Below are 16,775 nucleotides of genomic sequence, written 5' to 3' on the forward strand. Positions count from 1 at the left end.
TGAATGCTGGGGGCTGGGGGGTGGGAGCGCTTTGTGCTAGAAGAGGGAATTCCCCCCACGGGAACGGGCTGTTGCTCACCCCCAGGTAGAGCTGGTTAATGACAATTTGGAGCTGCAGGGGTTGTTGCTGCCGGTGCTCACGGGTATGCGCGAAATGTGTTTTTCTGTGTATACCAAGCTGTGCCCGCCATGCGGCTGGCGCAGGCCGGGCGTGGGGGGTGACCACCCACCCGCGGGTGGTGGTCTGCAGCAGGAGGCTCCAGAGAAAATACTAGAACTTCAGTAGCCCAGGCGTATAATTTATAAATATTGATATGTATATCGGGGTGCACGCTCACAAAAATCTTCCTGATAGGCAGCTGTGGTTAAGGAGAATGTCTGGGCCCCACTGGTTCACAGGCTGGCAAAGGAGGCGAGGCAGCGGCCGAAGGGCATCAACATTTGCAAAGTTAATTTGCTGCGAGGAGTGTCATTGTGGTTAATTCTCAAACTCAGGATCCACGGGCAATCTTTGGGCAGGGATCCCCCTTGGGGAGGCGGAGGATGGGGTGGTGAAGACACATGGCTCCCCAGATCTCACTGAGGGGCAGGAGAATGGCTCTGGACATCAACCACAGCTCCCTGGCCGTGATGGCCACCTCACGGTGTCCTGGTGAGGGAAGCACAGCAGGGATGGGTGCACTTCATCCCCGTCACCTCACAGGAGCACCCATGGCCCCTGTGCCATGGCCTTGCTCCACCCCGGCCTTGTATGGCAGCCGGCTGGCAGCATGGCAGCTGGGAGAGGCGGCAGCGCTTCCAGAACCTTCTCAAGGGGCACTGACGGGAATGGCCGCCCCTCAGGGCAGCACGGTGCCACGCACCTTCATTGTGTCCCATGCCAGCCCTGAGGAGACAGCTCTGTTACAGCCTCAAAAGAGCATCAGAAAAGCACCTCAAAAGAGAGGGTTGAGTTGTCCATGTGAGGGTTGGCAGGACCCTCCCTGAGGCCTCTTACTGCCATTTTGAAGGTGTTGGCGATGAGATGGCTCCAGGCATGTCATGACGGCCAGGGGAAAGCCCTGCTCCTCAGGCTGGGCAGTGTTGGTGACATCTCTGTGCCCTGGGGCGGGCAGCTGTCATCCACCACGGGGCTACACTGTCCATGAGATAGTTCGGCTGAGGAAACTCGCCCCCCAGGGTGGGAAAAGCCATGGGGCAAGAAGTGTCCTAAATCCTCAGGGTAGAGGGAGAGAACCATGTCATCCATCTCACGCAGAAGAGAGGACTTCTTGTGAAAATCCTGCTGGTCATCACATGCAACCTCAGGGGGACAAGGGTGGTGGAGCAGCCCCACGTCCCTGAGGAGTGCTACTACCTGGGCTGCATGGAGGGCAGCCCCAGCTCCCTCCCCACACCGAGCACCTCCTCAGGTCTGAGGGGGCAGCTGGAAATTGGGAACGTGAGCTACGGCATCGAACCTGTACCAAGGTCCCTCACCTTCCCGCACCTTCTCTGTTGGAGAGAACCCAGAACAGGCCCTTCATGTGCAGATCGACGGATGAGATGATCCAAAATCATCGGGGTGGGATGGGGGCTAAAACAGCTTTAGCAAAGCATGACTCGTCTCAGAGACTGAAGCACGCCAAGTACATTGAAGTATTTGTGGTGGTGGACCACTTTTTTCCTTCCACGAGAGCTATGAGACCTCCGTGACGCTTCTGGTTACAGACACGATCAATTTATCTGAAACATACTACTACGCTCTGAAGATTTGCATCTGCCTGATCAGGCTGGAGATCTGGACCTGCAGCAACTTCATCAGGTACAGCTAGGATATAGAAGAAGTTCTTAAAAATGTTAATGGCTGGGGAAACAGGGATCTTTCTCAGGGGATGGAATACAACATTGCACATTTATTTGCTTACATGGACTTTGGACTAATTTTTGAGCTGGCATATGGAGGTAGCATCTGCCACTCTGGTTATCAGTCGAGTGGTGTCTCACACATACGGAGAGATTTCATAAGCTTTGCAATTATTTTTACCCATGAGCTGGGTCACAACCTGGGGATGGAGCGCGATAAAAAGGCGTGTATGTGTGGAGAAGCCACCAAGTGCTATATGACGGGGGACGCTCACGATGGCACCAAGGCTTTCAGCAACTGCAGCCGGCACAGCTACTCGGACCTGATCAGCAGAGGGGATGGCCACTGCTTGGGCAACATCCCAGAGCCCCACAGACTCTTCCATTTTAGATATTGTGGCAACAAAGGGATCGATGAGGGGGAGCAGTGTGACTGTGGGGGGTGGCAGGACTACCGAGGCAATCCCTGCTGTCCCCAAAAGTGGAGGCTGAAGCCGGGGGCCGTCCGCTCCGTTGGGCAGTGCTGTCAGAAACGGCACTTTCCTGCTGCAGGACACAAGCGCAGGTCAGAGGCGGACGAGTGCGACGTACCTGAATATTGCAGTGAAAATTCCGAGTGGTGCCGGGAGGATTTGCGCGTGCACGATGGGACACCACGCGGCGACGATGGCTACTGCTACCGCGGGAAATGCGCAACCCACAACAACCTGTGCAGGAAAGTTTTTGGGAAGGAAGCTCGGGGTGCTGCAGAAAGTTGCTTCAAAAAGCAGAACACGGAAGGGGATCTATTTGGCAACTGTGGCGGCGATGGGACTTGAACTGCTTTTGTGGCATGTAAACCCCAAAACGCTGCGTGTGGAAGGCTGCAGTGTGGCGATGGGAAGAGGATACCCATTCTGGAGGGGTCTGACACCGTCATTCGGATGCCAGAGCCTGAGGATTGGTGGCGGGGCACAGCCTACCATGCCAGCATCGATACCCCTGATATCAGAGGAGGGCTTGACGGCATCAGATATGGGCCAAAAAAGATCGGTATTAACAAGACATGCACAGGTGCCATGGTCAGGACAAGGTGCGATGGGACAGTTTTGTGCGGGGGGGAAAAGGGATTTGCAACAACCTCAAACACTGCAAAGCTTGTTGGGCTCCTCCGGACTGCCACTTCCACGGCCTGGGAGGGAGCACGGACAGTGGCCCTCCACCGCCTCTCATGACGTCCAGGGTGGAGGTTGTCTCCAAAATAACGTGTTTGGGGTGGTAACTGGGATCACAGTTCCCAATCGTTCTGATTGCTCCCCTCATTGCTGTAACCAAATACGGAAAGGCAATAGCTGTGTTTTTCCGTACAAGTTTAGCCACAGAGAGAAAGAAGTGAGTCTCCTGCAGATGAGGAGCAGAGTATGGAAGAAGAAGATGTTTAAAAAACCATGAAAGCAGTGGGAAACCCACCAGCTGAGGTTTGGAAAGGACTACAGGCCCTGTGGGTATGCCCTGAAGCCGGACTGCTGGTCCCAGCAGATTTTCCACCAAGTGATTTACACAATGTAACTGTGCAAACTGTATGAACGTTAATTACACAAACTTGAGTATTTCCTCTTCTTGTATTACCTACTATGTAAATAAATTTGGGTTGGACCCAAAAAGTGAAGCTGTTAGAAAATAAAGAGTATAAAAGTTAGAGAGTTGCTTTCAATGCAGCTAAAACTCTGTTTTATTTTCTATAGAACGGTGGGACCTTAGTAAATAATTCACTTGTGCATCTAGAAGAGTACAGACAGATTCATGCGAAGTCCTGCTCACCTGGTTCATAAGAGATACTTCGCCGGGTTGAAGAAGCTGATTTTTCTGGGTATTGTAGCTGAGCAGGAGTTGGCATGAAGAACAGAGGGGAAATGCACAAAAAGTCAAGGCACGGAAGTGAGCGCTGATTTTTTTTTATGCTACTTTTTGCAATTTTTCATTCCTTGCAGTTGGCTATTAGTATGGTATATGTTCTTATTTTTATAGTGAATTAAAAGTCAGAGATAGAAAAATATTCACCTTTGCTTTACTCTCAATTTGTAATAGCAAATACTTAGCGAAGTAAAATATCCTTTGACCACCTACCCTCAAAGGAGCTGTACCAGATCTCTGAGCTGTTACATATCATTTGCTGCATTTCTAGAGATATTTCCGTAAGGACAAAGTCTGTATTAAAGATTTACCATGTTTAAAGAATCTATTTACAGTCCGTACAAACCTGTACAATAAATAACTATCTTCACTGAAGTGTCCGCCTCCGACTGATCTGCTCAGGCTCCTCCAGCTCTACAGCTAACTTTGCCGCTGGCGAGACAGTTCGCGGCAGACGACCCGATATCGGGTCTGGCTGACATTGCTAAAACACGACGAAGGTCTCGTTAGGGACGCCGCCTGTTCTCCTTCGGCGCAGGGATTCATCAGAGCAGGGTGGACGTGGAGCCCTCTGCGTCCGGTGGGCTGGTGGGGAGCGTGCTGGCGTAGAACTTCTTCTGGGAGCGCAAGAGAGGAGTCTGAGTGTCAACGTCCCGGCAGGCGTTGCGTTTCAGGGAGAGGAAGATGTGCTGCGTCCAGCCGTACACGATGCAGTTCAGAAGCCCCTGGGAAGCGGCCGTCAGAGCCTGGGAGAGACCACAGGGGAGGTCAGGGGTCTGGTGACAGCCAGCACGCCACGGCTCCCTTGCAAGGCTGTCCAACCTGGCGTCTTACGCCAAGCCTCCCACTTCCAGCGCGATTTTATCTATCTGCATCCCCACACGAGACAGGAATCTGGCGGTTGTTTTTTCATAATCTTTGCTAAATGCTGCCTCAGGCACAGCAGGGAGCTGGACAAGTGTTGTGGAGGAATTGCGTTTGGAGACTTTCCCATAAAGTGAAAAAAACTAACCAATTTCTGGGGATCCTTTCTAGTCCTATTTTCTACAGTTTCCATGACGCTGTGATTTTGGTTACTGAGACCTTCTCAAGCCCGTGAAAAACATAAAACAACGAACAAAGATCTTTGCCAACCAAAAGCATAACCCAATCAGACACGATCTTTGTGGCTACAAGGATGCTTTGTCCAGCAGAGATTAGAAACAGGGAAACGCTCATTCTTCTGTTCAAGCAGAGAAGGCGAAACGTTGGAGGTCGCAGAGGAAGACACTCACCTGTAGAATTAGAAGAGCCATGTAGATTTTGCTGTTTGTTGAAACAGTCAGCTTCAGTATTCCAAGGAGGACAGCTGCGAAAAGGGACGGACAAGAGGGCACCGCTTTAACCCCACCTCTTCTGAGTTTCCTTGCCAGGGACTACGTCCCAGGGGAATAGCGTGGGAGTAACTCGGCTCTCCGCTCACCTGGGGCCCAGCAGCAGAAGAATGCGACGGGGTAAAAAACCACTCGTTGTTCTACCATCTTAATCATGGCCCACTGCTGATCCCCCAGGAATCCTGTGGAGTTTACAAACCTTTTGTACAAACCTCGGGCTTGACTGAGTACCACCTGAAAAAGAAGCATACAGCATCGTACCTTGTGCACATGCTCTGATTTGGCTTGTTCGTCTAGGACAGAGCATCCCATTTCAATCTATCGAAGCTTTTCAGGCAACAGCGTGCTCCCTGGGGGAGAGCAGTTGCTTTGTGCGTGACCTTTTCTGAACTGCAGACTCTGAATTGATTTGGGCTCTTGTTGACCCACGAGGTCGGTGATCTCTGTGGCCACGCTCTGAGCCCGCTAAATCCTTTTTGGGATGGGTTGACAGAACACAGGACTCCAGATGGATTTATATGGTGGCACAATGGTATTTTCTCTTCCCCCCTACCCCTTCCAAGAGGGAAGCGGCACCACACGGTTCTTCCCCTGACCTTGCCTGACCTCTGGCACCATCCACGTAGATTTGAAAAGATGAAAAGGGGAAAAATCTTCTCACACTGATCTTCTGGGTGCAAGGACTAGTGTGCAAGGACTACGTTTCTTACCAGAATGGCTACGAAGCTGATCAGAAAGGAAATGAGGAAGACCCCAATGCCATAGAAATGCATCGCACGGCAAACAGAGCCACTCAGGGTTTGCGGCTCGTTGGTGAGCACGGCTATTTCCGTGTGCATCAGGAGACATCTGCGGGGAGAAAGGGAAAAGCCTGAGCTCCTGCCGTGACTCATAAGCAGTGGGGCTGTTTCAGAGATGCTTGAAGCTTACCCGTGCTTCTGGCTGAAGTTCTGGTAGCAATTACTGCTGTTGCCCAGGCAAAACACAGGCACCATGAGAAGGAAAGGGATCAGGCTAAGAGGAGAAAGGACAACAACGCGGTTATTAGTTATTGCATTGCACTGTCCCCATCCCCAACCCAACACTACTTGTTTTTTTCTCCTGTCACTATAGAGGACTTAAAAATTGCTCTTATCAACACTGCTCTGGAAGAGTATTTTACCGGCTTTACTAACCTCTGCACTTTCATTCATGCAGGCAACACATTAGAAAAGGGAGCACTGTTTGAAAAACTACACATAGTTAATATATTTATAACTAACTGGATTAGAGAAAGGCCCTTCCACCCAGAGCCTCTTGCTCTGAGTTCGTTAGGTCACTCCGCTGTTCCTGACGAGCTACCTGGCAAACACGGGTTTCAGTAGAACTTGCTCAGAGTAAGTAGGAAGCAGAGACAGCACACTAGTATTTACCAAAACCACACGATTCCACCAGAGAGAATGAAATCTTACCTGGATGAGATCGTTGCTATTCGGCCAATGCAACTCGCGTAATCTACAACCTGAAAAGTCCAAAGAGTTTAATTAAATGACCGTTTCCATACAGCCACTGGTTCGCAGGAACCAGCTCGCAGGGAGGGCTTCTTCAAGAACCCTTCAGCAGCTGAGGGTTCTTCAAACGCTGATTAATCCCCCAACCCAGTACAAATGTTTGTTTCCACTTTGCGCTGAATCAACACCACTGAGTTCAGTCTGTGCTGATTTGCAACAGAAACCAATGCTTCCACCTTGCTAATTGGCTTGTTCTCCTTCAAGACCAGAGGATTTGAGAAGGGAATTTGGAACTGGACAAGGAGCAGACACTTGATGAGGCCCCTGGTGTAACTTACTCAATTTTGGTACTGTTCATTGACTTAACCTGGCCCTGTTCCTCAGAAACTTCATGCTCTGATGAAGAAACGTGGGCAATTTGGAGTGTCCTGGTCTCTGCTCACCAGGAAATGTACTTTGGCACCTGGCATCCACACACCGGCTACGACAATACAACGCGGGCACAGCTGGTGGGAAGCTTATGGTGGGTGCTGTGTTTTGAATGGGGGTCCGGCAAGAAGGAAACCAGCCCTACAAGTGGATCCAAACCCTATGGACAAAAGCAACTGAAATATAGACTGATCTGCCCAGCCTGCTGCTCCCGCACCAACACATGGAATATCTGGGATACAAGATTTGATGTGCATGGCAAACGTCCTGGGAAGAGAAAGGCTACATGAGGAAATGGGGCTGAACGGGTCAATGGGAAGAGCGACATAAGGAAGCTGTCATCTTGCAGGAATACAGGAGCAACACGCCGGTTACAGCGCCGCCGGTGCCTCACTGTTCAGCCAGGTGTGAGGAATGCCACAACTGCAAGGAGAGATTTTGGTCATGCGGTATGTGAAGTGTTTGTTTAGCCTGCAACACAGAGAGTATTTTTCTGAGTACTATGTCCTTGTTCCTCAGTTCCCAGCGATTACGCTGTTCCCCAAAGGGCTTTTGTAAAGGCCAGCGATGACTGGCCACTGTTCCCAGGGCCAACTGGTCCTTTAATCGCTAGCTCACTTCCGTCACACGTCCTATCTCAAACTCTTACAATACCTTACTGATGCTCTTGAACGCTGTATGACACCTGGGGAGGGCAGAAATCGTCGGTTCTCAGTTTCAGGCTGTCCCATCACCCCCTGCTTTCCTGTCCCCTCTGCTGTGCGCTGGCAGGAGGCAGTGATGGCAACAAAACACTCAACTGGTGCAAATTGCTGTTCTAACTGCGGAAGAACTTCACCGATACCCAGTCCTGAGCTTTCTCTGCTCTGAGATGTACGCTGCCGTTGGTCTTTGCTTTAGTCTTGCAAGCCTAATCTTCCACTGAGATGCTACAGCAGACCCAGCAGTAACTCTGCTGACCTCAGGGGGCAAGATACGTCAATTCATAGAGCTGTGGGGCAGAAGGGCCTTCAAAGCCCTTGTGGTGAGATACACCGTCATGTATACACCTCCTAAACCCCACCACAACCCCACAGTTAGACCTTTGTACCCAGCAGTTGTTGCACATCGGTCCTACTCACCTGGGGAGGCACCCTGAAGAGGTTCTGGTTGTATTTCATCTTTAGGTCCATGTACAGATGCCAGGTGTAGTTGACAGTGTATAGAAAAGAGGCCACGTAGAATACCTGAGAAATACAAACAGGCAGTATTTCAGTCCTATAATCATTTTTCCTGTAGCGCCTTTAGTTCATCGCTGATGAGCAGCCCGTGGGCCACAGGCAGGATGCTAAACAGCGCAGTGGACTGCCAAAGGTGGGGGTCCCCATGTCTACTGGGTTGCAGTGGGACACCAACTGGGAGGAGCCAGGTAGAGGAGGGGGTCCCACCTTAGACCGCACAAAGGCAGCTTCATTTTGGCCTCGAGCAGGGGACGGGAGAACTAAGGACAGCAGGACTGTCTTAAAAATACGAATCTTTATGACTCGGCTCATTTTTTTTTTGGCGCAAATCCTGGCAACAAGGGGTTCAAAGGCACTTGGACCTTCCCTATGCTACATCCATTAGGAAACACAACACAGACGTGGCGTGTCGATTTGCTTCTTGCGTAGTAAGCTCACTACACACTGAATTCACGGAAACAGAAAACAATAGTATATTCAAAGAGGAAAGAGGGGGCAGAAGATATCTGCACCAAGCCTGAGTTACCTCCGCAAGAGCCCTCTTCTCTCTATGGGAAAAAGGAGGAAAGAAAAGACAGAGAACAGTTTCCCCCTGACAGTTTCACAGCCCTTGATTCCAGCTTGAGGTGAGACCAAATATCTAAAATCTCCTGTAAAAAAAAAACCAAACAAACACACAAGTCTTTCTTGCATTTGTTTCTGACTCCCTGGTTGCTCCAGGCAATCAAGTATAAACAGCGCTGCCTAATCATACTATATATATGCGTGCGCTGGGTTTGTACAGGAAACACATGCTTCAGTGGCGAAGGCAAAGAGGAAGGGCTGGACAAGTGAATTTTTCTGTGGATTTGCTATCCTTTGCCAAAGAGGCAAGGAGCACAGGTTTGCCGCCCTGGTATCATCTAAGCCTGGGAAAGTAGTCACGAAATGGGCTTGGTCTTCTTCGCTGAGGTTGCAAAGGCTTTTGGCTGATTCTGAAGAGGCTGAGTCCAAGAGGCTGCCACATTGCAGCAGGAACATTACAGTGACTTTCCAGCTCATTAGACGAGGTTTAATGAGGGTTTGCTGCCCTTCAATTACGTCCAGGGAAGGTCATCAAAACAGCCCACAAAGGTTGTTCTCTTGCACTTCAAAATGGCCTTAGAGAAGCTCACGAAATGTCAGCACTGCCTTCTGGTTTGGAAGAGGGAACCAAAAGCCACTTGAGAAGTTGCCAGCAGAAAGCGAAGGGCGTTCTGCTCTCCCCAGCCCCAGCTTCGGGGCTGCGGACAGTCCTGCAGCGCTCACCAGGAGGAGGTAAAGCAGGGGCTGGGAGACATGAGAGTCCCTCATTATAACACTTGTGTGGCTCCCCATTGTGCTCACCAGCGTGAGCGGAGCCTGCCAGGACATTATTAGGCCACTGGAACTGAACTGGAAGAATGTGGGGGAGTTGTGCAATTATAACCACAATCTCTATTCTGGACCTTATTATTGTAACGCAAAGGCAAGGCAGGGAGGAGGAGAGAACAACGTCAAGGGACAGCAGAAGGGAGCGGTATTTACATTTAATATCAACCAAGAGTCTGGGGTTGAAACAGGGCAAGTCCAAGAAACGGCGCGATCTCCTCCTTTACGACACGGTATGGATGCTACGGCAGTTCCATCTGCTGTAACGTCAGCCCTTGGTCATAAAGGGATGCTAGACAGGCTGAATAAGCCAAAATATTGTCCTGCTCTTAAGGCAATCCCCCGAGACAACCCCATCGCATGGACCATGGTGTGAGTCTCTCCAAGGGCTGCCGTCTGCAAACACCACTGCTGAGCGGTCTTGAGCCTGTCCCCAACCTGTGTTGCTCGGCGCATTTTACATCTTCTAAGTGTTTGCGTGCAAAGAAGCCGCGTGTGTTCATGAGACACGCAGGAACACAACCCTTGCGAGACTTCAGCACTGGCAGATCGGGGCCGGGAGACGTTTGCTCATTTCATTCGGTTCCAGATCACTTATGCTCTGCAGAAGCTGCTGGTTAAACCTGTTACTGGCTCCTACTTACGCACAAGGTGTTCCCACCACGCCAGGACATTGCTGGGGTGTTTAGCGAGGAGGTGTCCTGCGCCGTGTCACGTGCACCGTGCGGGCAGGGTTGCTATGGCAAGTGCTCCGTTTGTTTTAATTTCTTCCCGAGCAAACAGCAGCGACGGCTCTTGCCAGGCGCGAGCCGGCTCTGCCACCCTGGCTGTCCTCCTGCCAGAGGTGGTCTGCTGGTGGCCCGCAGGAGAGGAGCCCAGCAACCTGCACCCCGCACACCCCACCGCAGCACCCTGACTGGCCCCCGTGGGGCTGAGGCAAAGCCAAGTCCTTCAAGGACTCACCCAAGAGGAGCTCTTCCTACCCACGCTGCCTTTCCCAGTGTGGAAGTAAAGGTCCCACCTTGCCCCCATCCTTTGCTGGTGTCCCTGAGGAGCACGGCCGTAGGCTGGAACAGCAAGGGCAGACAAGAACCAGAAATGCATGGGAGCATAGCGTGCTCCCGCTGAGAAATGGGGCTGTATTGTCTACGTCCAACCTACTTCTCCTCTAGCAGTGCGGCCTCTCTTCTCCAAGGCATAGAAAGGTGACACCAGCATTAAGAAGTGTCCTCCAGGCAAAGCTGCAAGGCAAACGGCTCAGAAAAGCCTTCAGTCCCGCATGCTCCTTCCACCTTCTGGCTCTGAAAAGCCTCTCCCAAGCTCTTCTCATTCACCCCCGTGCCATCACCTAAAAAACATCTTTGATATTGTTCTGCGTCATTCCCAAGCGGCCGAGTTATACACCCCCCCCACTGGTTCCTCTCTCCACGTGAACATATTGCGGTGCTTCCACAGCGGCACGGGGGAACTGGAGAAACCCGAGATAAGCCAGGAGTGGGACAGCTGCTCTCGCCATCATGAGCGTTACGGTTTTACCTACAAGAACAGCTGTTGAAACAACCCTGGGCTGCAGGCGCCCACCCCCAGACACACAACGGCGTGAACACTTCCATACCGCACAACGCAGCTACTTCCCTGCCTTCTCCGAGGTCCACGGAGAGCCTCAAAGCCTCAGATGACGCTGCTCAGCGAGGATGGTCCCATCTGGGGGTACCATCACGCTCCCAGGGAGCTGCCCGAGCCCACACAACACACATCAAAGCTCTCGACAGCCACATTTTTGTGGGTCCTTTAAAAAAGGAAACTGTTAAACCCAGAGATCACCGCTTGGGAACCACCGCTCCGGCCCAGGCTTGGTCGTATCCTGCAGAGGTTTTTTTTTTGAGAGCAGTGATTTGCAAAGCCTAATGCTGGAACGGGAACTCGGTGAGACAAAAGCAAACTGTCAGGAAAACGGTGTTTCACTCACTCTACTCCAATTAGTCTCCCGCACACGGAATCAGCTGGAAAACAGCCGAATCGCTGGGGCACGGGGCTGAGCTTGCGCTGACAGAGCAGCCCCTGAGCATCCTTGGGGTGGTTTGAGAGAGGATAGGGCCAGGGCAGCAAAAGCGGGGCTGGTTATACCAGTAACATTGTAAGGCTGAGCTCAAGCGAACCGCAGAATGTGTCTTTTCCTGCCCAGGATGGCGGAAGGGTGAAGAGGAATAGAAAAGCTGCCATGTGAGCGGCACAGAGATCATCGCTGGCACGGGTCCAACGGGAAAGAGATTAAGACCCACCTACTCCCTTTACACAAGCAACCCCAACGCGGCAACCGCAAAATCCCATGCTCTCTTTGCCTTCCTCATCGCCTCTCACAAACCAGACGCACCTAAACCCGCGCATCGTTATCTCCATTTTACACACAAGGCGACGAGATCTGATAAGTCAAGTTCACAGGGGCAGTCTCTGCCAAAGCCCGGCTGGAAACGGCTCCCCACGGCCATGCTCTGACCACCAGCGCGGCTAATTAAGGCAACGGGTGCAAAGTGATAGCGTCAATGTTGATGTCAAGGCTACTCACTTGTCCTGTCGCTTGCAGGTTGTAGCAGATGAGATCCTGCTTGGAGGTGGGTGTGCTGTAGAGGAGCGCCCCGGCGAGCCAGCACATGCCCAGAAATAGGTCGGAGAGGCTCAGGTAGAAAAGAGGACGAACCTGGGAAAAGTGAAATTGGTCAGCGGGTCTGAGTGAAGGTCACAACGCTCCCATTAAGTCACAACTTAATGGGAGGATGCCAGGGGGATGGGAGTAGTCTTTTTTCAGTGGCGCCCAGTGATAGGACGAGGGGTAATGGGCATAAACTTGAACATAGGAAGTCCCATCTTAACATGAGAAGGAACTTCTTTACTTTGAGGGTAGTGGAGCACTGGAACAGGCTGCCCAGAGAGGTGGTGGAGTCTCCCACTCTGGAGACATTCAAAACCCGCCTGGACGCTGTCCTGTGTAACGTGCTGTAGGTGACCCTGCTCTGGCAGGGGGGTTGGACTAGATGATCTCCAGAGGTCCCTTCCAACCCTAACCATTCTGTGAATTCTGTGAATTCTGTGAATTCCCACGACCACCTACACCCCCTCGTCTCGATGTGCTTACGGCCTCCGGCTCTCCTGGTAGGGCAGCTCTCCTTGCCCACAAAACCCGTGCTGCTTCTTGCTCTCAGGAGCTGTTTCAGTGCAGAGACCCCACTCCCACCACCGTCTCTGCCGCCAGCAACGCCCCAGGATCCAAGAGCAGCAGCAAATCTTACAGAAAATACCTCCAGAACGTTACAATTTTGCAGAACGGGACAGGTTGGCAGGGAGAAGCGATGCTATTTCTTAAATCAGCTAATAGAGAAATCAAACTTTTGGTAAACGCAAAACTTCTTCAGGTCCGAAATAACCCGAAACAGACGTTTTTCCTATGTGTTTCATGTCATTTCAGTTGGTGACTAAGGCTGAATCTATTTTACATGCTGGATTAATTCTCCCCGTGAGAGCCAGTCTGCTCCACGCTGCGTCTTGCTGGAACAGAGACGCGTCTCCTCTAATGGCAGTTCCCAGCCCATTTCCAGTTTGCATGCACCGGCCAAAAGGACTGTAAACACCGTAGGAAAACATTCGTGCAAAATTCTGGCCAACATTTTCATTGTTAGTGGGAGAGCAGACACTCGGGAAAAGCAGCCTAATTATCTAGATTCTTAATTGCAGTCTTTGGTACCTAATTTTCAGCATCCTGGAGAGAAAACGATGGCTTTTTTTTTTTTTTTCTTTTCCCCTACAGGAAATTATAATGCTAAACACAGCATGGAAACGTTCTAGGAGGTCTTGTTTTTAAGAAGATTTCTTTTCCGTGGAACCGAGCTTTTGGTGAGGTTTGCCACAATATTGTCCTTTCAGTAAATGTTTGCCGCCCATTGCAGTGCGTGATACTTGGCTTGTTCCCCTGAGCAAGGAGAAAGAGCTTAGTAAGGTAGATCCGATGGAACCAGATGTGTCCTTACAGCATAGTTTGAGGGAGATCTGCCTGGTGTGTTCCTGGTCCCTGCACAGCCACGCGCCAGCGCGGCAGGTCCTCTGCCTTCTGCAGGATTTGTCTCCTCAACCTTGTCTCTCCAGTTCCATATTTGTCCCATCCAACCCAGCAACACCGTAAATCGAACTGTTGCTGCTAACTAAACATCTGGAGCTAGTTTGCACCTCATTGCATTTACAAATGCCTTTTATAACCAGTTTTTTTCCTTGTTGGTGCAGAATTGAAGCCGCGGCTGGCAGTCATAGGCACGAGAGGCTGGGGACACCGTTGCGAGCACAGCAGGTTTAAAAACAAGCAGCTCCGAAATGAGCAAAGCAGCAACTTTTGCAATCAAACAGGTGACCCCTTTCTCTAGCAACAAGTGTCCTTGGAGCAAGGCACCGCCGTTTGGTCGAGGAGTTATTTTGGCACAGACCTAAATCAAGAAGTAGGTGACACAGTGGTAAGCGAAAGGCAGCGCGGCTCTTACTTGCAAAAGGAAAAAGAAAAAAAAAAAAAAACCCAAACCAACAAATGGTATTTATAAAATAGAGGAAGGGACTGTAAAGACGTAATGATTCCGATGAGCTGCCAGGCTGGAGCATACGTGTTGATTTGGCCACTGGCCACTGCTCAGGGACATCTGCCTGCGCAGAACCTGTTGACATGACAGAGGAAATTCACTGTTTGTTGCTTGCCATCATCTCCGCTGAATGATTGAGCTCAGGCTGAAGAGTTTTATTGACCCCGTAGGGACAGAAAACAAGCTCCAAGAATGCAGTATGTGATTTCCTAGGCTGGGGGCAGGAGGGGAAGTGTTTATAACATTGCTCTCCTCCCAGCCTCCAGAACTGTTTATTTTCAAACATTTTACTCTGCAGCCTCATGACTCGGGGAATAAGCTGTTTGTGGCAAGCTTTGATACGGATCTCTTCCAGCCCCTTTGTTTACAAATTTCCACTTACGACCAGAAGCACAGGGACAAAGCGATGGGGAAGTTACTGAAGATTTTGCCGCTTTTGAAACACCAGCGATGGATCTCCCCTGGCAGCAGAGCACGAGCGTGGAAGCCCGATGCAGAGGAGTCGCTCCAGCTGGTATCCATCCCTCCTATCCGGATTTGCAGCAATAATCTGAGCAGAAACATCTGGACTCCCTTGAGCAGGAAAGGTCCATCTGTGACCTGGAGCCATGTGTGGCTCACAAGCAGCTAGAGGACAGCTCCGGAGCCACAACCCCATCATATGACTAGTAGCACAAGGGCTCCTGCTAGCCATGGAAGTAAATGGGCTGAGGCTGCTGAGTCACACCGGGACATCTGCCAAACCCAGTTCTGTATCATACCAGAGAGGAGGACCTCAGGAGAGAAACCTGGCTGGAGCTCTCCGGGTGCGGGAGATGTGGTAGAGGGACCCTTTGATGTGCACCTTGTGCAGCACAAGCTCAGGAAGGGTTTTCCATCCCAGCACGAAGGTGAAGTCGCAGCCTTTATTCGTCCCGGGGAATGCAGGGACATCTCCGCGGGTCCTTCTCACTGCGCTGGGCAGAGCGTTCCCAGGAGACTGCCCTGCGCACTCTAAGCGGTGCAGATTTGCCCTGCAAACCTGGACTCATGTTCTCCTCCCCACCTTCCTTCATCCAACCAGGCGTCAGTTGTTAGCTTGACTTGCACGCCCACCTCCTCTGAGGATAACTCACTGTATTCCCTGGAAATCCTGTTCTCTGGACTGCAGATCAAACCCACGATGTACAAAGAACACTGAAGACGAGGGAAGTACAAATACAGGGTTGTTACCACATGGCTGACGGCTCTACTGTCCCACTGCTCTTAGCAGTAACCCGTTATCTGTGTGGTCCACGAACTGGGCTGTCAGATAAGCTGCAAATCCTGGACAACGAACCCCAGCTTCACACGGATCACCTCTGTGCACCGCCTCCGGTAAGTCCTGGACAGACAGAGGGACTGCGTGGGGACAGCAAAAGCCTGGCAGGTTTGGGATGGAGTTCTATGGTTACTGCGCACATACCGGCACGGCTGATAGATCCCAGACGCACCGGGTTCCCTGCACACACAACCTGCACGTGTGATGCGCTCAGCACGTGCCAGGCACTGCGTTCGTGTCGCATCTGCAGTGCACGTGCCGACAGTCCCACCGCGAGGGAGGTTTGCACCCGAGCTCATTAGAAATGCATTAGAAATGGTCGCGGCTCCTGCGCGCGGCCAGGGGGAAATCTTCCAAAGCCCCACCGCGGAGCTCAGCTAACAAACAGCTTTTCAGCCTCGTCCTCTTTACAGCATCTTTGAGTTTGCATCAGTTTTAGTAGTGCACCTGCTTGGAAAAAGAAAAACCTGCTCGGAGATCCTCAGAGATGGACGCTTGTAAATACATTTCCTACACCTCCAACGTGCACTTCCGCAGCTGTGTACACAGCTCCTCAGCCCTCCAGGCGTTTTGCCCCACAGAGGAGGACACGCTAACAAATCCTCATTCCTGAGGAACGACTGGAGGACTTTCCCGGGAGAAAGCGCGGGGCTAAGGAACCTGCTTCTCCCCGCGCGGGTGCAATTCAAGGTTAGTCCCTTCAACGCCTACCACAGACAAAGGGCCAAACTCTCTGCAAGCCCTTTGCCTCCCAGCTGTTAAGGTTTAACCGCGTAAACCCAAGACCTGCAGTTGCTCCTGGCGGGAGCGCCTGACCCAGCTGGGTCTTCGGGTACCTGTAAGGTACCGACACCTCGACTTCGGGAGGGAAAAGGAGGCGCAGTCCTTACCTCGGGGGACCGCACCGCATTCTGAAAGACGGCGTAGGCAATAATTGAGCTGGAACCTATAACACTGAGAAAACAAAGCAGGGGTTGGAAGAGGAGCACATCTGGGATAAGCGATTTCTCTTTTTCCGGAGAAAATCGTCGTGGCAAGAGTAACTCCGTGCTGGCATCCCCGGGGACGCGCTGTACCTGAGCATGGCCATGGTGAACTGTATCCACTGGAGAGCCGAGTAGACCTGGGGAGAAGGAGAGGTGCCGGCTCAGCACGACACGGCCCCCGGCGCGGCGGGGAGCGCCCCGGCAGCCGGTACAGACCGGGGGGTGCCGGGGGCC

At 51.7% G+C, this 16,775-nt stretch overlaps 1 protein-coding gene and 1 pseudogene across 1 annotated transcript; one reads left to right on the top strand and one right to left on the bottom strand.

Moving 5' to 3' along the window:
* The first annotated feature begins 630 nt into the window (after positions 1-630).
* LOC104282283 lies at positions 631-3,106 on the top strand (annotated as a pseudogene).
* A 767-nt stretch (positions 3,107-3,873) lies between these two features.
* TMEM116 (transmembrane protein 116) lies at positions 3,874-16,688 on the bottom strand. Its single transcript, XM_009880306.1, has 10 exons — positions 16,632-16,688; positions 16,446-16,509; positions 12,206-12,337; positions 8,152-8,256; positions 6,563-6,612; positions 6,042-6,125; positions 5,822-5,960; positions 5,201-5,345; positions 5,013-5,086; positions 3,874-4,484 (listed from the first exon to the last, which is right to left on the bottom strand). The coding sequence occupies exons 1-10, from the start codon at positions 16,643-16,645 to the stop codon at positions 4,284-4,286; spliced, it is 1,008 nt and encodes a 335-aa protein (XP_009878608.1). The 5' UTR covers positions 16,646-16,688; the 3' UTR covers positions 3,874-4,283.
* Between the last annotated feature and the right edge of the window lie 87 nt (positions 16,689-16,775).

The sequence above is a fragment of the Charadrius vociferus genome, unplaced genomic scaffold (genome assembly GCF_000708025.1).
Source record: "Charadrius vociferus isolate BGI_N301 unplaced genomic scaffold, ASM70802v2 scaffold332, whole genome shotgun sequence".
Taxonomy (NCBI): Eukaryota; Metazoa; Chordata; class Aves; order Charadriiformes; family Charadriidae; genus Charadrius; species Charadrius vociferus.

Excerpts from the sequence above, each read along its gene's own strand:
- TMEM116 (XM_009880306.1), bottom strand. Across the intron at positions 6,126-6,562 it reads ATAGCAACGATCTCATCCAG|CCTGATCCCTTTCCTTCTCA; the intron begins GTAAGATTTCAT and ends TTCTCCTCTTAG. Across the intron at positions 5,961-6,041 it reads AACTTCAGCCAGAAGCACGG|ATGTCTCCTGATGCACACGG; the intron begins GTAAGCTTCAAG and ends TTCTCCCCGCAG.